This window comes from Oratosquilla oratoria, chromosome 43 (assembly GCF_046742065.1).
Source record: "Oratosquilla oratoria isolate Oo_2021 chromosome 43, ASM4674206v1, whole genome shotgun sequence".
NCBI lineage: Eukaryota > Metazoa > Arthropoda > Malacostraca > Stomatopoda > Squillidae > Oratosquilla > Oratosquilla oratoria.
The window spans coordinates 10,818,975-10,841,668 of record NC_134819.1 but is presented as its reverse complement, the minus strand read 5'-3'; the positions used below and the strand labels follow the sequence as shown (position 1 = coordinate 10,841,668).

Here is a 22,694-nt window from a genome sequence, read left to right as displayed (position 1 = left end):
TATTGTATTTCCCTAGTCTATATATTCAATTTTTTCCCTGTTTCTTATCCCTCCTCTTGACCTACTTCTAATATCTTTTTTATCTTTTCCTTTTACTCTTGTAGTCCTATTTGGATTATACATCTCTTCCATCCCTAATATAATTATACATTTCTTTTTGTCCACTATGTCTCCCACTATAATCTCATTTTCTCTCATCACTCTAATAACTGTGTCCTTAGTTTGATCTTTCATCTGTTGTGTCACTGTATCTCTAAATACTACTTTGTTGTTCTCTTGGACCTTTCTCCAACCCTGCGCTTCCTTTGCTATGGACTCTTTATTTTCTTTATTCTTCTTCTTTAATTCCTCATTCTCATCTTTTACTTCTTTTAACTGTCTTTTTAATTCTTCTATTTCTTTAGTTTGGTTTTGATTCTCCTTCTTTAGTTCTTCCAGTTTATCAACTCTTTGGGTAACCTGTAATAATTGGTCAAACCTAACCTCCAATTATTCATTCATCTTTTTTAGTTTCTCCTCTAGATTTACTAGTCGGGGAAGATTGTCACCTTCTCCCTCATTAAATCCATAAAAGCAGTTATCTTCTCTTCCCATTGAATTGATATTATCTATATTTCTGCTCTTGACACCTGTGCTCCTTGTTGTTCCTCGTTTGTGTATTCTGCCGCCCCCCCCCCCGTTTGTTTACTCCTCTCCTAAGATCCGGGGCCCATTCGTCCCCTTCCTCATTTCCTTCCATTTTCCTCAATAACCCCTCTCTTTCTCCAATTTTTTCACCTTCCCACTTCACCACGAGCTTTCCCCTTCCCTATTAATACAATAAAGGTACTCCCTCATTGTTGAGATTGATGAAACATGAAGTTTTCTTGGAGTTCCAAACTTCGTTGTCACTTCGATGTGTGTGTATATTACCTACCTAGTTGTATTTTACAGGAAGGGAACCTATGCTCGTGGTGTCCCGTCTTCATATCTCATTTTATCTAGTCTGTTTTTAAATTCGTGTATTGTTTATGCACACACTACTTTCTCATCTAACTTGTTCCAAATGTCTATTACTCTGTGGGGGAAAGATGTTCTTTTTCAGGTCTCTTCTATAACTGTCTTTCTTGATTTTCTTTCCATGTCCTCTTGTATTTCTACTATCCTATTTTATTAGATCCTCTCTATCAATAGTTTCTATGCCTTTCATGATTCTATAAATAGTTATCAAGTCTCCTGTCTCTCTTCTTTGCTCTAATGTCTGTGGTTCAAGTTTTGTTAGTCTCTCTTCATATGATAGTTCTGAGAGTGTTGGTGCTAATTTTGTAATTGCTCTTTGTATTCTTTCAAGTTTTGTTATACATTTTTTTGTACTTGGTGACCACATCGTCACTACATATTCCAATCTTGGTCTTTCAAAGTAACTGGTATTTTCCTCACCATTTCTTTGTCCAAGTATGTAAATGCCATTCTGTTTATATGTTTCTCAGGGGACATATTATTCATAATAATGACTCCCATGTCCTTCTCATTTCTCCTTTTTTAATTTCTTCTCCCAATCTATATGATCTCACTATTCTTTTTTTGCTTCTTCCAAAATCCATTATACATTTCTTGATATTGAATTCCATCTCCCACTTCCTACTTCATTCCTATACTTTATTGAAATCACTCTGTAGCCACTCACAATCTTCTTCAGTGTTCACTTTTTTCAATAATTTTGTATTGTCCACAAAGAAGCTCATGTAACTTTCAATTCCTTCATCCATATCATTAATATATATAGCAAACATTATTGGGGCCAGAACTGTTCCTTGTGGAACACCATTTATCACTTCATCCCAATTAGTGTTTGTCTCTTATCACCACTCTCATTTTTCTTTCATGCAAGAAGTCTTCCATCCACTTCAGTAGTTTGTCCTGTATTCCTCCTGCAGTTTCTAACTTTTTAAGCAAGTTCTTATGTGGTACCTTATCAAAAGCTTTTTCCATGTCTAGAAATACACAATCAGCCCATCCATCTCTCTCTTGTATTACATCTATTAGCCTTGAATAGAAACACATTAAGTTTGTGATGCATGATTGTCCTTGTCTGAATCCAAATTGCCTTGGATTTAGTATGTTGTTTTTTTCCAAATATTTTACCCATCTAGTTTTGATCATTCTTTCACAGATTTTAGCTATCGTACTTGTAAGAGAAACCAGTCTATCAAGGATCTTCCTTGTTTCCCCCTTTATATTTTGGTACTATATATGCTCTTTTCCAATCTTCTGGAACTTTTCCCTCTTTCAATGAACTGTTTATTAGGCTATGTACTTTGTTAGTTCATTCCTGCATTCTCTCAAAATCTAGTTTGCCATTTCATCTGGTCTATGCAATTTTCTGACATCGAGATTACTCAAGTATTTCATTATTCTATTTCTTGATACTTCTATCTCTTTCATAGGGGGGACTCTCTCCTCCCATTCGATATCTCTAGGTTGTATGTTCTCCCTTGTAAACACCGATTTAAAATGCTTATTCATAATTTCTGCCATTTTCATTTCCTCTGTGTATTCGACTCCTTGTCATAGTTTCTCTAATTCTTTTTTGCTTCTCAGTTTATTGTTTACAAATCTGTAAAATAATTTTGGTTGATCTATACATTTTTCTGACATATTTTTCATATTTTGTCTTTTCTTCTCTGCGCCCTTGTACATATTCATTCCTATAACTAGTATATTTTTCCCCTTTTTTTTTTTTTGTCTTCCATTTTATCCAAGCTTTATCCCTTTTGCTTTTAACTCCCTACATCTTTTGTTGTACCAGCACTTTACATATCCTTTTTCATGCTTTTGTCTTGGTACATACTTTTCCACACCTTTATAAATTTTTGTCAAAATATTCCATTTCTCCTCTACTGTTGTTTCCTCCTTGTGCATTCTTTCCCAGTCAGCTTTTTGAAAGAGTTCTTTTATTTTGTGAAAGTTTGTTTTTTCATACATCAATTTTCCCTTCCTATATTATTCATTTTTTCATGTATTTTTCCTCATTTAGTTCCAGTTCAACCAATATGCGGTCACTTTTACTTATTGGTGTTTTATATTTGATCTTGTCCACTATTCCAGGTTCTGATGTGATTATTAGGTCCAGTCTCGATGGTTCTTCCTCATTTCTACACCTAGTATTCTCTTGAATCCATTGTGTCATTGTTCAATAATCATTCCAAGTAATACATTTCCCCATGAGTCATCTCCACCCTTCACTGTCATCTCTTTGCAGCAGATTCTTTACAATTAAAGTCACCCATTATGACTATTCCTCCATCTTCCATTATATTACTTAGTGATATCCTTGTCTTCTAACATATATATTTTTTTCTTTCTTCCCACGGAGCCGTTTTAGGAGGCACATAATTTACTACAAACTTCCTGTTCTCCTCATCCTTGTCCTCCACTTCAACCATATTCATCTCTACTCTATTCTTTCCATATGTGACATTCCTCACATTTATATCCATCTTAGTCAGGAACATAACTCCACCCCTTGTTTTGCCTCTCTGTTTCTAATCCAACAATTATGTGCTACATATCCTACACTGTTGGGTGGTAGTGGACCTTTCAATTTTGTCTCTACAATTCCCATTATGTCCAGTTCTTTTTCCTTCAGGTAATCATTCAGTTCGTTCAAGCCTGTTATTAATCCATCTACATTTATGTAAGACACTTTTAATTTTCTGCTACTTCCATCGTGTTTTCTGTTTCCCTTCCGTCTTTCTCTGCTATGAACCATTTCCTCTCTTTCATATTCACTACTCTCCAATAGAATTTCTCTTTTTCTGTCTTTGTTCTTTTCTTGTTTTTTCCTTAGCTTCTAGTCTTTTTGATTTCTCATCCTCTCTTTCCTCTTTATTCATTTCTCTTTTTATCCATGCCTTTTTATGTTGCTCACTGTCTGCTAGTTTCCCTGTTTTTGGTAATATATTCTCTGCTGTCATCTGTGACCTGAATTTAACCTTAATTGGTCTGGTCTTATCTGTACTATATTTCCCGCGCCTATATATTTCTTCAATTTGTATTCCTATTTTAGGTTCATCTTCTTGAACTACTTCTAATATATTATTTACTTTTTCATTTTCCTCCTTTATTCTTGTAGTCCTATTTAGATCATACTTCTCTTCCATCCCTAATATAATTATACACTTCTTTTCATCTGCTAAGTCTCTTACTATATTCTCCATCTCCCTCATCACTTTAATAACTGTGTCTTCAGTTTGTTCTTTCATATGCTAAGTCACTATATCATTAAATACAATTTTGTTGTTCTCTTGGATTTTCTTCCAACCCTGTGCTTCTTTTGCTATGGACTCTTTATTCTCTTTATTATTCCTTTTTAATTCCTCATGACTTCTTTTAACTGTCTTTTTAATTCTTCTATTTCTTTAATTAGGTTTTTGTTCACCTTCTCTAGTTCTTCCTATTTTTCAACTTTCTGCGCAATCCATGTAGGTTGACCGAATCTACTCTCCCAATGTTCGGTCATTTTCTCAAGTTTTTCCTCTAGGCTTGCTAATCAGGGGAGGTTGGTATCCCCCCCCTCATTAAATCCATGGAAATTATTATCTTCACCTTTCATTGTGCTGCTCTTATCTATATTTCTAATCTTTACATTTTTGCTAATCCCTTCTTCTTCACCAAAATCATCCGGCCTTTGTTTGTTTACAAGGCCCCTGGCCTTCTGGACCCAGTCTTCCCGTTCCTCATTTCCTTCCATTTTCCTCAGTAATCCCTCCCCTTCTCCTTTTTCATTGCCTTCCCACTACACGAGCTTTCCCCTTTCTTATAAATACAAAAATGTACTCCCTTGTCGTTGATATCCACGATAATTGATGTTTTTCTCGAGTTCCTATCTTTGCTGTCACTTCGACTGTCGTGTGTGTGTGTACACATGGGCAATCATATTAGTAAGACCATATCTATCTAAATATCATCTATATACCAAGAGCTTTTTTCCTGACAAGGGAGGCACTGAAGCCAAAGGCACATACCTGGATGACATGTCATCCCTGCATCCCACCAACTGCCCTGGGTATACAATGCAGCAAGACATAGTACTTCCACAGCAAGGCCACTTCACTCAATTGGTGACCCCCACCCCTCTGTGCCCTCATGCAGAAAAATAGATGGGGAGAAATCCTTTTGGGGTACCTCAAAATATCATTCAAGCATAAGCACCCCTATCTCCCCTTCCCATTGTTCCCTTCCTTACATAACAGTATCATCTAAACACATCCTCCTTTCATTCCTATCTCTTGCCTTCTCCCTTCCTTGCTCATCACCCCCTTTACCCCATCCATTCATCTCATCCTCGATCGTCCCCTCAAGTTTACTCTCTCCACCTCTGCCTTCCATACCTCTTTTACTAATCTTTCATCACTCATTCTTTCCATGTATCCCAACCATTCCAATAATCTTTCATCAGCTCTATCTGTTACCTCCTCTCCCACACCTGCTCTCCTCCTCATTTCTCACTCTATCCAACCTAGTAACCCCTACCTTACTTCTGAGACATTTCATCTCAAACACATTTGAACTTTTCCTCTCTGCCTCCCTTAAATTCCAAGTCTCTGCCCCATTCGATGCCATCAGCACCATCACCCTTTTTGGATCCATTCCCAATTGCCTATTTCTCATAACACTTTTTAATCTCCCAAAGCATTTCCTTCTCTCAGTACAATTTACTTCCACCTCCATTCCTCCTTTTCCTGTCACATGCAACCCCAAACACCTAAAGCTATCCACTTCCCCTAGCCTCTCTCCTATTAGACTTACTCTGAACTCATTGCCATCCTCTACCCTTGTGCATCTCATCACCTTGCTTTTACCAACATTCACCTTCAACTTTCTCCTATTGCATATCTTTCCAGACTCTGTCACTAACTTCTTTAATCAATCCTCTGACCCTGCCACAAGTGCTGTGTCATCAGTAAACAACAACTTTTCTCCATTTTCTTTAACCATCAGTCCCCTGCCCATTACCCTTGCCTTTACCTCCTTCACCACCCCATCCATGTAAACATTGAACAGCCATGGCAACATGACACAGACCTGATACAATCCCACTTTTACCTCAAACCACTAGCTCTCTCTCCATTTCCCATTCTAACACAGGCTCTACTGCTCTTATAAAAACATTTGACTGCCCTAACAGCTTAACCCAATCGAATATATCTGCAAAACTTCCCACAATGGCTTCCTGTCTACCCTATCATACATCTTTTCCAAATCCAAAGGCCCAAAAAGAATCCTTACCTTTGGCTAAAGCTTTCTTATATGTATGCCTTGCCACAAAAATCTGATCAACACGTAAACACCTACCTTTCCTAAACCCACACTGTTCCTTATCAATTTCTCCCATTCCTCTGCTAATCCTCTCAATCAAAACCCTCCCATAAGCCTTCCCAAATACACTGAACAAATTGAACATTTTGAAACTAATACACTCACATTTGTCGCCTTTAGCCTTGTAAAAACAGAACTATACAGGCACTCCTCCAGTCCTTTGGCACTCTACCCTCCCTTACACACACATTAAACAACCTCACCAGCCCACTATTATTCCAACTTCCTTCTTTGGGCACTTCACATGACACCCATCTAATCCAGGAGCCTTACCTGTTCCCATCATTTTCAGAGCTAGCACCTTATCTTTAATTTCTCCATCATATTCCTCTCTCATCACCATCATCTTCATAGCACCTCCCACTGTTATTGCCAATCCCTCCCTTCCTCCATATTCAACAGCTCTCTAAAATACTCAGCCCATCTTCCCCTTACCACCTCCACTTCCATTAAGATCTGTCCATCTGCACCTTTTACTCTCTTCTCTACTTGACCTCCACTTCCTCTCTTTATTTCCTTCCAAAACATGTACATGAACAGAAATTGTGAAAGAAAAGCAAAGCAGTCAGCTTCACTTGTCCACCAGAAACCATTCAACACCTTTTGTTGCACATTGTAGAAACCAAATTAAAGTTCATACTAGCACCCCACACTGTGGGACAAGGTGAATATAACTGTTGGACAAAGAATAGAAAGAACAAACAGGGCGGAGGAGTTCTAATTTTGGCCAAGAAAGATATAACTGTAACAAAAATAACTGAAGGAAAAAATAATGTGGAATCAATTATAGTACAAGTCAAAGGTAAAAAAAATGAAGAAAAGAAAATTTGCAGTGGTATATGTACCTCCTAAAACACAAGCCTGGACAGAGAAGGATCACGCCAAGTTACTAGATGATACAAAAGAAGAACTAATTGAAACACTGAAGGATGGAGGAAATACAGTAATTATAGGTGACTTTAATTCAAAAGAAATATGCTGGGAAGATATGACAGTGAAAAGGGGAGAGAAACACTGGGGCAATGTACTCCTTGACTTGACCATTGAATACACAATGACCCAGTGGATTAGAGAAAATACTAGATATAGAGGAAATGAAGAACCCTCAAAATTGGACTTAATACTTACAACAGAAGCTGAGATAATCGAAAATATTATTTACAAACTCCGATAGGAAAAAGTGACCATGTACTAATAGAAATGGAATTGAAAGAACAAACAGACCAAAGCAAAAATGTTAAACATAGAATAGGAAGACCTATGTATAACAAAACAAACTTTGAGAAACTTAAAACATTCTTTCGTAATGCAAACTGGGAAAAATTCCAAAACGAAGATACAGGGATAGAAGAAAAATGGAACATACTAAAAGAAATTTATAATGAAGGAGTGAACAAATTTGTACCACAAAAAAAAATGGAAAAGGCATACATAAAGAACTGGTACAACAAAAGATGTATTGAAGCAAAGGAAAAAAAGAGACAAAGCTTGGAAAAAATGGAAAAGAGATAAGAAACAAATCAAATGGCAAACATACATCAAACTAAGAAATGAATATGTAAAAATACGCAGAGATGAAAAGAGAAATTACGAAAAAAAGATAATAGACAAATGTAAAGAACCCAAACTATTTTACAAATATGTAAATGGAAAACTGAAAAACAAACAAGAAATAGTAAAACTGTGCCAAGATAAAAAGGAATTTACAGAAGAACTGGAAATGGCTGAAATAATGAACAACCACTTCAGAGCAGTATTCACAATAGAAAACTCGCCTAACAGTGAAGTTAGAGAGAGAGAATTATCCCCAGCAATGAAAGAAATAAACGTAACACAAAAAGAAATCAGTGATCAAATTAAAACCCTGGATGTCTGAAAATCACATGGCCCAGACGGAATAGCAAACTGGATACTGAAAGAATGCATGGAATAATTAACTGACAAAATATATGATATAATTAAATCGTCACTTAAAGATGGAAAAGTACCATTGGACTGGAAAAAAGCAAACATTGTACCAATTTATAAGGGAGGTAATAAGGAAGATCCATCTAACTACAGGCCGGTCTCACTAACAAGGACAATAGCTAAAATTTGTGAGAGAGTGATCAAAAACAGATGGGTTAAGTACATGGAAGAAAAATCTATACTGAACCCAAATCAATTTGGATTTAGACAAGGGAGATCCTGTACAACAAATCTGATCTGCTTTTACTCAAGATTAGTAGACATAATACAAGAAAGAGATGGATGGGCAGACTGTGCTTTTCTGGACCTGCAAAAGGCATTCGATAAGGTACCTCATAGGAAACTAATAAGATAGAGTCAAAAGGTGGCATCAGAGGAAAATTATTGGAATGGATGAAAGACTTCCTGATTGGGAGGAAAATGAGAGTTGTAATTAGAGAAAAATTCTCCAACTGGAAAGAAGTAAAAAGCGGTGTCCCGCAAGGATCAGTACTGGCCCTGATCATGTTCGCTGTATACATTAATGACATGAATGAAGGCGTGGAGTGCTATATAAAATTTTTTGCAGATGATGCAAAATTACTTAAGAAGGTAAAAACGGAAGAGGACTGCAACTCATTGCAACAAGATCTGAACACAATATGGAATTGGACTCAAAAGTGGGAAGTAAAATTCAATATTAAGAAATGCAGTATAATGGAATTTGGAAAGAGTAAAAACAGAATATCAAAAAATTACAGAATTGAGGAAAAAAACAAAAAAACTATGAAAAATATCTTGGAGTGATGATTGGAAAGGACATGAAACCAGATAACCATATAAACAAGATGTTCGGAGAAACCTTCAACTTATTGAGAGCAATCAAAGTGGCATTTACTTACATGGACAAAGAAATGATAAGGAAAATACTAACTACACTAATAACACCAAAACTTGAGTACGCAGCATCACTTTGGACACCCAGTACCAAAAAGAATATTAAGAAACTAGAAAGATTACAAAGAGCGACAACAAAACTAGCACCAACACTCGCCGCACTAACATATGAGCAAAGACTATCCAAATTGAACCTACCAACTCTGGAACAAAGAAGAGAAAGAGGAGATTTGCTAACTACAGAATAATGAAAGGAATGGAAGTTTTAGACAGGAACGACCTATTAGTGTGGGAAAACAGTAAAACAAGAGGACACGGAAAAAACTTGAAAAAGGATAGTTATAGAAAAAACTTGAAAAGGAACAGTTTCCCACACAGAGCGATAAATACATGGAACAAATCAGCCAACAAAACAGTATGTGCTAACACTATACAAGATTTTAAGATAAAACTCGATGCGGAGAGATACAAAGGCGGGTCACCACGAGCATAGCTCCCCTCCCGTATATTACAACTAGGTAAATTCACCCACAACAGTGATTCTCATCAGAGAACAATAGTCTCATAGTCACAGTGAAATTTTTCATTACTGTACCTCTGTGGATTCTCTGATTCTGTGATGATATGTCTGTTGTCCAAAATCCAGCAAAGCAGCATGAGCAAAGTTTTCCTTCTATCAATGTCATAAAGCATGACAGTTTCTGGATTTGCTTTCATATCCATGTGTACCTGAAAATATCAAGAAATTTAATGGTACAATTCCATGAAAAAAATATATATGGATGGCTCATAAAACACCCTTGCAGTTGTCATGCAGGCAATTAAAAAAAAAAAAAAAAAAAAAAAAAAAAAATACTTCAGAAATTTATTCATGTAAAATTATACAATATATCTCCTTTAAGGTAACTTTGATAAAGAACTAAAAATTATTACTGATGCATATAAAATGTGCAATATGACAATGGACAGTGTGAGCATATTGACACAAATGCACAAGGCTAGCACAAGGAAGATATCCAGAATAAAAAAAAAAAAAAAAAAAAAAAAAGAACCCTAAGAATGAGTATTAGGTTAACCAATATATTTCTAGCCCTTTGAGTACTGAGCTGATTCCCCTAAGCTCAAGGATTGTCATGAATAGTGTATTGTGTAGTGTAGTGATAAACAGGCGGCATATTTTTGAGAGCCAAGCAGCACAAAAAGTTGCAATGAATGAACTGGCAACACTATCATGAGGATCTGCACCACTTGCCTCTGCATCTGTCCATCATGGAGTAAGGAACAGTGCTATTTCATTCCTCTCCAGGTACCAACTCAACATTGAAGTGGTGCTTACCGTTATACTCTCAGTGTCTGGAATGTATTCCCTTTTGATGAATTTTGGTTTTCTGTTTTCATAACAAATCTCCCTGTTGGCTGTTGTACAGAAAGTTCCAAGGAGTTTCCAGTCCAGTATGGTTGGAGAGGGTCCTTCAAACGCCACCAAAGGCCAGGTTTTAAATGCATTTTTTTCGTTTTGTTTTTTTTCTGTTAAATAAACAAGAGTTCATTAGTTTGTTGGAATCGCGAATTTATTTCTGAAAAGAGCATAGTAAAAATGGAAAAATAGGACAGGGATAATTGAAAAAAAAAAAAAAAAAATTATTCAATATAGGTGTAGCCAACCCCCAACCCCATTCAGAAAGGGGGGGGGGGGAGAGCTGCATTCCTTTGAATAATCCCAGGGTCAGGCTGGTGGCCACTTTGTCTCTGCATAATTCCTACATGAAGAGACATCTAGATTACTAAACATTTGTAAAGCCTAAGATAAAGAATAAGTAATGCAGCTTACACTGCTATTTGGCCAAATTTGCTAAGATGACTACACGAGTCTGCCCCACATAAGTCATAGTTTTCAATAAGGTCTGCTCAGCTGTTCTCTCACACTCACACACACACTAATCCAGGCTCACAATGTGATGGTAAGTGCCCCTTTTGGAACATTCTTAGGGTTAGGGGGAGAGTCTCCCTCTACTCTCCCTTCACTTTCCTCGGATACTTTTTGTGGGCCTTAGGTGAAATGGCCTGAAGTTCTTCCAAGTGTATACCCACCCCTCAATATTCATAAAAATATTCACCATTCAACTTTCACAAAGTGGGAAATGAGAAACATGTGGTAGGTCGAAGCCATGTCCATTTTTTTTTTTTTTTTTTTTTTTTTTTTTCTTAAGGCCAACATTGTGTCACCTTCCTCAACATTTTTTTTAAGACCAACAGTGGGTCACCTCCCTCCCTGGTCAGGGCTTTCGGAAACCAACATAGCAAAGCCCTCAGTGGGTCTCGACTCTTGCACTCACTACCACCTACCAGAATTTAAGACCATTGGGCATGGCCCAATTCATATATATATATATATATATATATATATATATATATACATAAGAAAATAGTAAAGTTGCATTTTCTGATATAATTAAACAGCAAATGAAAGAACAAACTGAAGACTCAGTTATCAAAGTGATGAGACAGAAGGGGAATATTGTAAGAGACTTAGCAGACAAAAAGAAATGTATAATTATATTAGGAATGGAAGAGAAACATAACCCAGATAGAACCACAAGAATCAAAGAGGAAAATGAAAAAGTAAGAAACTTACTAGAATTAGTTCAGGAAGATGAACCAGAAATAATGAAACAAATAGAAGAGAAATTTAGAATCGGGAAATATAGTACAGACAAGACCAGACCAATTAAGATTAAATTCAGGTCACAAACGACGGCAGAGAATATCTTGTCCAAAACAGGGAAACTAACAACAAGTGAACAATATAAAAAGGTATGGATAAAAAGGGAAATGAATAAGGAGGAAAGAGAGGAGGAAATAAGGAAAAGACATGAAGCTAAGAAAAAAAAATGAGATCAGAACGGAGACAGAAAAACAAGAATTCTACTGGAGAGTAGTGAATATGAAATTGAAGCAATGGAAAATAACAGAGAGAAACACAAAAGAAACAGAGAATACAATGGAAATAACAGAAAGTTAAAAGTATCCTACACAAATATAGAATTGATAACAGGACTGAACTGAACAAATATCTGAAAGAAAAAGATCCGGACATAATGGGAATTGTTGAGACAAAATTAAAAGGTCCACCACCACCCAACAGCATAGGACACAATGCATATAATTATTGGATTAGAAACAGAGAGAAAAAACAAGGGGGTGGAGTTATGTTCCTGACTAAGAAGGATATAAGCGTGAAGAGTGTCACATATGGGAAGAATAGAGTAGAGATGATCATGATAGAAGTAGAAGATAGAGATAAGAAGAGCAGAAAGTTTGTAATAAACTACGTGCCCCCAAAACCAGCCTCGTGGGAAGAGAATGAACATAAAAGCATGTTAGAAGACACAAGAATAACACTAAATAAGATAATGGAAGATGGAGGAAGAATAGTTATGATGGGCAACTATAATTGCAAAGAAATATGCTGGGAAGAGATGACCGTAAAGGGTGGAGAAGATTCATGGGGAAGTGTTCTACTTGAGATGATTACTGACCACACAATGACACAATGGATCCAAGACAACACTAGGTATAGAAATGAAGAAGAACCATTGAGACTAGACCTAATAATCACATCAGAACCTGAAATAGTGGAAAAGATAGAATACCAGGCACCAATAAGCAGAAGTGACCACATATTGATAGAACTAGAACTAAATGAGAAAAAATACATGAAAAGAAATGAACAATATAGAAAAGGAAGATTGATGTATGAAAAGGCAAATTTTGATAAAATAAGAGAATTATTCCAAAATGAAAACTGGGAAAGAATACACAAAGAAGATACAACAGTGGAAGAGAAATGGAATATTTAGACAGAAATCTATAAAAAAAGGAGTAGAAAAGTATGTCCCAAGACAAGAACAGGAAAAAGAATATGTAAAGTGCTGTTACAATAAAAGTTGTAGGGAGATAAAAGACAAAAGAGACAAAGCTTGGGCCAAATTGAATAAAAACAGAAGACCAGAAAAATGGAAAATATATACTTGTTATAGAAATGAATATGTACAAGCGTGCAGAGAGGAAAAGAGAAAATATGAAAAAGATGTCATAGAAAAATGTAAAGATCAACCAAAACTATTCTACAGATTTGTAAACAACAAACTGAAAAACAAACAAGATTTGGAGAAATTAAGACAAGGAGTTGAATACACTGAGGAAATTGAAATGGCGGAAATTATGAACAAACATTTTAAATCTGTGTTTACAAGGGAGAACATACAACCTGAAGAGATTAAATGGAAAGAGAAAGTCCCTCCTATGAAAGAAATAGAAGTAACAAAGAATGAAATATTGAACCACTTGAGTAATCTTGATGTCAGAAAATCGCATGGACCAGATGAAATAGCAAAATGGATTCTGAAAGAATGTAGGAATGAACTGGCAGACATAATACATAGCATAATAAACAGTTCCTTGAAAGAAGGTAAAGTTCCAGAAGATTGGTTAAAGCAAATATAGTACCTATACATAAAGGGGGAAATAAAGAAGACTCTAACAACTATAGGGCAGTCTCTCTAACATGTACAATAGCAAAATTTTGTGAAAGAATTGTCAATAATAGATGGGTAAAATATTTAGAAAAAAATAACGTGCTAAATCCAAGACAATTTGGATTCAGACAAGGACGATCATGCGTCACCAATTTAATATGTTTCTATTCAAGGCTAATAGATATAATACAAGAAAGAGATGGATGGGCTGATTGTGCATTTCTAGACCTAAAAAAAGCTTTTGACAAAGTACCACATAAGAAGTTGCTTAAGAAACTAGAATCTGAAGGAGGAATACAGGGCAAACAGATAAATTGGATGGAAGACTTTTTGCAAGAAAGAAAAATGAGAGTAGTGATAAGAGACCAACACTCAAAATGGGATGAAGTAATAAGCGGTGTTCCACAAGGAACAGTTCTGGCCCCAATAATGTTTGCTATATATATTAATGATATGGATGAAGGAATTGAAAGCTACATGAGCTTCTTTGCAGATGATGCAAAACTATTTAAAAAAACTGAACACGGCAGATGATTGTGAATCACTACAGAGAGATCTAAATAAAGTACAGGAATGGAGTAGGAAGTGGGAGATGGAGTTCAATACAAAAAAGTGTAGTATAATGGAATTTGGAAAAAGTAAAAACAGAATAACAGGATTATATAAATTGGGAGAAGGAATAAAAAAAGTAGAAAATGAAAAAGACCTGGGAGTCATTGTTATGAATAATATGTCACCTGAGAAACATATAAATAAGATTTTTGGAGAAACTTATAATTTAATAAGAACAATCAAAGTTGCATTTACATACCTGGATGAAGAAATGGTGAAGAAAATCCTAATCACCCTGATAAGACCAAGATTGGAATATGCAGCAACGATATGGTCACCAAGTACAAAAAAATGTATAAAAAAACTTGAAAGAATACAAAGAGCAATTACAAAATTGGCACCAACACTCTCAAAACTATCATATGAAGAGAGACTACAAAAACTTGAACTACAGACACTAGAGCAAAGAAGAGAGAGAGGAGATTTGATAGCTATTTACAGAATCATGAAAGGCATGGAAATTACTGATAGAGAAAATCTGATAAAATGGGATGACAGAAATACAGTACAAGAGGACACGGAAAGAAAATAAAAAAAGACAGCTATAGAAGAGATTTGAAAAAGAACAGCTTTCCTCACAGAGTAATAGACAGTTGGAACAAGTTAGATGAGAAAGTGGTGTGTGCAAAAACAATACATGAATTTAAAGATAGTTTAGATAAAATGAGATATGAAGACGGGACCCCATGAGCATAGCTCCCCTTCCCGTAAAATACAACTAGGTAAATACAACTAGGTAGGTAAATACACTTCAACGAACGGACGGCTTAGAAGACGTTCTGAAGAAAAAGTGAAAAATAGAGGATTCCAAAGCAAAGGAAGTACCTATTGTATTTGCAGGGTGGGGGGAAATTGCTCGTGGGGTAGTGGGAAAGTAGGGAAAGAGGAGAAGGGGAGGGATTGCTGAGGGAAATGGAAGAAAATGAGGAAGGAGAAGACTTGGCCCAGGCAGACAGACGAAATGTAAACATCAAAAAACGGCCCCCCGACCAACTGAGTGACGACGAAATGTCTAATAAAAATGTAAAGATCAGAAACATAGATAAGAGCAGTACAATGGAAGGTGAGGATGATAATTTCAAAGGATTTAATGAAAGGGCGGCGGATACCAACCTCCCCCGACTGACAAAACTGGAGGGAAAACTTCAACTAATGTCTGACAACTGGGAAGTTAGGTTTGGCAAGATGACAAAAATCGCCGAGAGGTTTGAAAAATTGGAAAAACTAGAGAAGGCGAACAAAAACTTAACTGATGAAATAGAAGACCTAAAAAGACAGTTAAGAGAAGTAAAGGTGGAGAATGAGGAATTGAAGAGGAATAGTAAAGAAAACAGAAAGGCCATAACTAAAGAAGCTAAGAATTGGAAAGCAACCCAAGAAGACAATAAAGTTTCATTCACTGACATAGTCAAACAGCAATTGAAAGAACATACTGAAGACTCGGTTATTAAAGTGATGAGACAGAAGGAGAATATAGTAAGAGATTTAGCAGACAAGAAGAAATGTATAATTATATTAGGAATGGAAGAAAAACACAACCCAGATAGAACCACAAGAATCAAAGAGGAAAATGAAAAAGTAAGCCAATTACTAGAATCAGTTCAGGAAGATGAACCAGAAATTATGAAGCAAATCGAAGAGAAATTTAGACTCGGAAAGTATAGCACAGATAAGACCAGACCAATTAAGATTAAATTCAAGTCACAAACGACGGCAGAGAATATCTTATCCAAAACAGGGAAACTTACAACAAGAGAACAATATAAAAAGGTATGGATAAAAAGGGAAATGAATAAGGAGGAAAGAAAGGAAGAAAAACAGAAAAGACTTGAAGCAAAGGAAAAAAACGAGATAAGAACGGAGTCAGAAAAAGAGAGATTCTATTGGAGAGTAGTGAATATGAAACTAAAGAAAGTCGACATACAAGAGAAAAACAAAAGGGAAACAGAGAACACAATGGAAGTGACAGAAAACTAGGAGTGTCTTACACAAATATAGATGGATTAATAACAGGATTGAATGAGCTAAATGATTATTTGAAGGAAAAAGAACCAGACATAATGGGAATTGTAGAAATGAAATTAAAAGGTCCACTACCACCCAACAGTGTAGGACATGATGCATATAATTATTGGATTAGAAACAGAGTGAAAAAGCAAGGGGGTGGAGTTATGTTCCTGACTAAGAAGGATATAAACATGAAGGGTGTCACATATGGAAAGAATACAGTAGAGATGATAATGATGGAAGTAGAAGACAGAGATAAGAAGAGCAGAAAGTTTGTGATAAATTATGTGCCCCCAAAAACAGCCTCATGGGAAGAGAGTGAACATAAAAGTATGTTAGAGGACACAAGGATAGCATTAAACAAGATAATGGAAGAGGGAGGAAGAATAGTTATGATGGGCGACTATAATTGCAAAGAAATCTGCTGGGAAGAGATGACAGTAAAGGGTGGAGACGGCTCATGGGGAAACGCTCTACTTGAGATGGTTACTGACCATACAATGACACAATGGATACAGGAGAACACTAGGTATAGAAATGAAGAAGAGCCATCGAGACTAGACCTAATAATTACATCTGAACCTAGAATAGTGGACAAAATTGAATATAAAACACCAATAAGTAAAAGTGACCACATATTGATTGAACTGGAACTTAATGAAGAAAAATATATGAAAAGAAATGAACAATATAGAAAAGGAAGAATGATGTATGAAAAAACAAACTTTGATAAAATAAGAGAATTCTTTCAACAAGAAAACTGGGAAGAAATATACAAAGAAGAAACAACAGTAGAAGAGAAATGGAATATTTTGATAAAAATTTACAAAAAAGGAGCGGAAAAGTATGTCCCAAGACAAAAACAAGGAAAAGAATATGTAAAATGCTGGTACAACAAAAGTTGTAGGGAGTTAAAAGACAAAAGAGACAAAGCCTGGACCAGATGGAAAAAAGACAGAAGACCTGAAAAATGGAAAATATATACCTGTTATAGAAATGAATATGTACAAACGTGCAGAGAGGAAAAGAGAAAATATGAAAAAGATGTCATAGAAAAGTGTAAAGATCAACCAAAACTATTCTACAGATTTGTAAACAAACTGAAAAACAAACAAGACTTGGAGAAATTAAGACAAGAGGGAGTTGAATACACTTAGGAAATGGAAATGGCGGAAATTATGAACAAACATTTTAAATCAGTGTTTACAAGGGAGAACATACAACCTGAAGAGAACGAATGGAAAGAGAAAGTCCCCCCTATGGAAGAAATAGAAGTAACAAAGAATGAAATATTAACACACTTGAGTAATCTTGATGTCAGAAAATCGCATGGACCAGATGAAATAGCAAACTGGATACTGAAAGAATGCAGGAATGAACTGGCAGACAATTTATACATAGCATACTAAACAGTTCCTTGAAAGAAGGAAAAGTTCCAGAAGATTGGAAAAAAGCAAATATAGTACCTATATATAAAGGAGGAAATAAAGAAGAACCTACCAACTATAGACCAGTCTCTCTAACAAGTACAATAGCAAAAATTTGTGAAAGAATGATCAAAAGTAGATGGGTAAAATATTTAGAAAAAAACAAAGTGTTAAATCCAAGGCAATTTGGATTCAGACAAGGACGATCATGCATCACCTATTTAATATGTTTCTATTCAAGGCTAATAGATATAATACAAGAAAGAGATGGATGGGCTGATTGTGCATTTCTAGACCTAAAGAAAGCTTTTGACAAAGTACCACATAAGAAGTTGCTTAAGAAATTAGAAACTGAAGGAGGAACACAGGGAAAACTACTAAATTGGATGGAAGACTTTTTGCAAGAAAGAAAAATGAGAGTAGTGATAAGAAACCAGCACTCAAAATGGGATGAAGTAATAAGCGGTGTTCCGCAGGGAACAGTTCTGGCCCCAATAATGTTTGCTATATATATTAATGATATGGAGGAAGGAGTTGAAAGCTATATGAGCTTCTTTGCAGATGATGCAAAACTACTGAAAAGAGTGAAAAATGAAGAAGATTGTGAATCACTACAGAGAGATCTAAATAAAGTACAGGAATGGAGTAGGAAATGGGAGATGGAGTTCAATACAAAAAAGTGTAGTATAATGGAATTTGGAAAAAGCAAAAACAGAATAACAGGAGCATATAAATTGGGAGAAGGAATAAAAAAAGTAGAAAATGAGAAGGACCTGGGAGTCATTGTTATGAATAATATGTCACCTGAGAAACATATAAATAAGATTTTTGGAGAAACTTATAATTTAATAAGAACAATCAAAGTTGCATTTACATACCTGGATGAAGAAATGGTGAAGAAAATCCTAATCACCCTGATAAGACCAAGATTGGAATATGCAGCAATGATATGGTCACCAAGTACAAAAAAATGTATAAAAAAACTTAAAAGAATACAAAGAGCAATTACAAAATTGGCACCAACACTCAAAACTATCATATGAAGAGAGACTAGAAAAACTTGAACTACAGACACTAGAGCAAAGAAGAGAGAGAGGAGATTTGATAGCTATTTACAGAATCATGAAAGGTATAGAAATTACTGATAGAGAGAATCTGATAAAATGGGATGACAGAAATACAAGAGGACAGAGAAAGAAAATAAAAAAAGACAGCTATAGAAGAGATTTGAAAAAGAACAGCTTTCCTCACAGAGTAATAGACAGTTGGAACAAGTGGTGTGTGCAAAAACAATACATGAATTTAAAAATAGTTTAGATAAAATGAGATATGAAGACGGGACCCCACGAGCATAGCTCCCCTTCCGGTAAAATACAACTAGGTAAATACACACACACACACACACACACATATATATATATATATATATATATATATACATATATACACATATATACATATATATATATATATATGTACATATATATATATATATGTACATATATATATATATATATATATATATATATATGTACATATATATATATATACATATATATATACATACACACACATATATATATTATATATATATATATATATATACATTCATATATACTGTATATATATATATATATATATATATATATATATATATCTATATATACACATTATGAAGGTGGAAAAACAAGTCACGGGTCTAGTTCCGTGCTTCTGAGTTTATTCCTGACCGGTTTCGCACTATGCATCTTCAGAGGAAGCATAGAGAGAAACTGGTCAGTAATAAACTCAGAAACTCAGAACTAGACCCTTGACTTCTTTTTCGACCTTCATCAAATTATCAGAATGTACCAGCATATACATATATATATATATATATATATATATATATATATTTATATTATGTATATATATATATATATCATATATATACATATATATATATATATACATATACATACATATGTAGACATATATATGTATGTATATGTACATATATATATATATATATGTATATATATGTACATATATATACACATATATGTATCTATATACATATACATATATATATATATATATATATATATATATATATATATATATACAGGTTGATATTAAAAAATCCGGCAACCATAAATCCGGAACCTTCAGAAATCTGGGACAGATTTCGGGAGCGCATTTTGATTTTCATATTAACCGCGTTGGTGCGTCATTGTTTTCTGGAGCTGTCGCTTGCGCCAGAATCAGCTGTTGGTTCATGCTTCCACCTGCTAACAAGTAATCCTGCTCATTTTCCTCATTATTCTCCTCAGTATAGCATTTATTTGTTGTTGTATAGCCCCAATATGGAATCAACAAAGAAGATAGGTGGCATAAAACGCAAACATCATGCGTTATCGATCGCAGAGAAAGTGGAAATATAAAAAAACTTGGTAACAATGTGTCTGTGCGAACCATTTGTGAAACGTACGACATTATGTGTAAAAAGCCCATCTGCTATTTAGTTTCTTTCCTAAGAAAACAGTACGGAGTATTTTATTTAGTTTTATTAAAATTCTTCGGAGGATCAGTTTTATATGTTTTATTAGAATTGAATTAAAATTCTGTATAACTATCTTTACTGTATTTTATTTAGTTCGCGTTTAACAAAATTTCATTTGCTTTTCACTTAGTGTTTATTTTTTCCATTAAAGGACTGTACAAGTGGTAATTTTCTTTAAATATATACGGGGTACACCATAGAAAGGCACCTGCACTTAACCCAAATTTGACGGGCCTGAGATGTTGTTGACGCATCTCACTCTCGGACGTCTTATCTACTTAACTTCCGCGCATAGCGGGGTTTCTGTATAAGGCCAGGGCCCTTCAGATTCACGAACATGTATTATTTATTATTATGTGTTGTGATGTGTTCATATGAGAATAAAATTTGTAAGACATCCTAAATTTATGTAAGCTTGAGTTTGGTTGCTTATATTACTAAGAGAAGCTTCAACTACCTTGTTTTTTTTATTTTATTTATGTATATCAGGTTCCATCCTTTACATATATGTTTATGTAATAAAAATAGTGATCACAAAATAATTTTTATTGAATTTACAAAAAGGAAAATAATAAAATTAGAAGCACCACATATATGCGGCAGCCCGTCCTCTGGTCCACTGGTGGTCAGTCTAGAAGACATGTCTGTGTTCTGCGTAGTTATTGAAGCACTTCCCTGGGCAGAAACCTAACTTACACTTGGCACACCAGTAGAAGGAGTCTTTTCTTGTCCCACTTTCTAAGCGACACTGGCGACAGCGTTTTCTTTTCTTGTCTGGGACTTCAGTCAAAAGATGACCTGGTCGTACACCTATAACTCCTGGTCCTGGTGATGGTGAGCGGCATCTGGTGTGATGAGGTTGAATAAGGTCTTCTATCAGCTCCAGCCTGTCATCCAGATGTGATTTGGTGCTTCCAAGTGCCCGGTGAATGAGATGAGTGTTCACAATGGCAGTGTCCAGCAGATGAAAAAATAACTTTATGTACCACTTGTTGGTTTTTCGCGGTACAGGGTACGATTGTGCCATTTGATCAGACAAGTCCACTCCTTTCATTCCTAGATTATAATCTAGGATGGCTTGTGGCTTGTGGCGTACCTCTCCCCTCCTGTTGGGTGGAAGGGGTTCCATGTTGTCTCTGTGCATTGTTGAGAGGATGTTTACTCTCCTCTTGTCCATCCAGGATATACATATCATGCCTGTAGCTGTTGACCGTGATGTTATCTCTCCTTTCTTCTTTACTACCATATCTTTTGGCATGAACTTTCTATTCATCCTTACTGTGCCAGCCACATTTGTTCGCCTTGCCTGGAGGTAGTGAAAAAGTTGTGGTGACGAATACCAATTGTCCACATACAAGTCGTATCCTTTGTCCATCATGTCAGCCTTCGTCATCAGATCAACAACTGCCCTCATAGCCACTGGATCATTTCCTGGTTCCTTCCCCATATAAACCTTGAAAGCTATGGTGTAGCCAGCAGCAGGACCATCACTGCAGCACAACTTGTATACCTTCAGACCAAACCGTGACCGCTTTGAGGGATTATACTGGACAGCATGATGTCTGCCACGATATGCCAAGAGACTCTCATCGACTGTCACAATTTTGGGGGATGTATAAACAGTCTTGAAGGTGAAGTCAAACATATCAATGATGTGCCTTAGCTTCCACAACTTGTCATTGTCCTTCTGAGGATCCATATTATTGGAAAAATGCATATTTGATGCAATCATGGAGTATCGGTCCCTACTCATGGTCTCACCAAATATTTCGGAGTGCAGAAGTTTGCTTTTTGACCAGAAGTGCTGTGCATGCGGACGATTCTGCACTCCCATGAGAAGACGGAGACCTATGAAGGCCTTCATCTCAGTCTCGTCCACAGGTGTCCAAGGCTTCGAATGGGCATAGGCTTTGGGTGGGTTCTGGCTGGCATATGTGTTTGTCTCCTCAGCAAATCTTTCCCACATTTCAGGAGGGAATAAAGAGGAAAATACATCAGACACAGTGGAGTATCCATCCAGATCTTCATTCTGTACTCCTGGAGAACCAGAGAAAGCAAATCTCCTTGGTACGTTATTTTTCTTCTTCCACTGGAAACCAGATGTACCTGGTGCATTCCTGTCGTGCTCCTTCCTCACCACATTGGCTAGCGGCTCGTCCGAGTCTATTGATGAATCATGTATATTTACATAATCCAATTCTCCCCATTCTTCATCACTGCCCTCACTTGAGCTGTCCACGTCCTCAGGATCCCAGTCAGAATCGCCTACTTGTTGTTGTGTACCCGAAGTAGAGGGTACAGGTTGTTGTGTACCCGATGGTACAAGTTGTGTTCCACTTGCAGATGGAATGGCACGCCTTTTGG

General features: G+C 35.9%; 1 protein-coding gene across 1 annotated transcript in view; it reads right to left on the bottom strand.

Moving 5' to 3' along the window:
- The window catches only part of LOC143021935 (decapping and exoribonuclease protein-like), a 153,553-nt gene that overhangs the window by 46,882 nt on the left and 83,977 nt on the right, over nt 1–22,694 (bottom strand). The window contains exons 3-4 of the mRNA XM_076179826.1: nt 10,541–10,731; nt 9,800–9,933 (exon numbers count right to left, since the gene is read on the bottom strand). Coding sequence (XP_076035941.1) covers nt 9,800–9,933; nt 10,541–10,731 — 325 coding nt within the window. The remainder of the gene's footprint in view (nt 1–9,799; nt 9,934–10,540; nt 10,732–22,694) is intronic.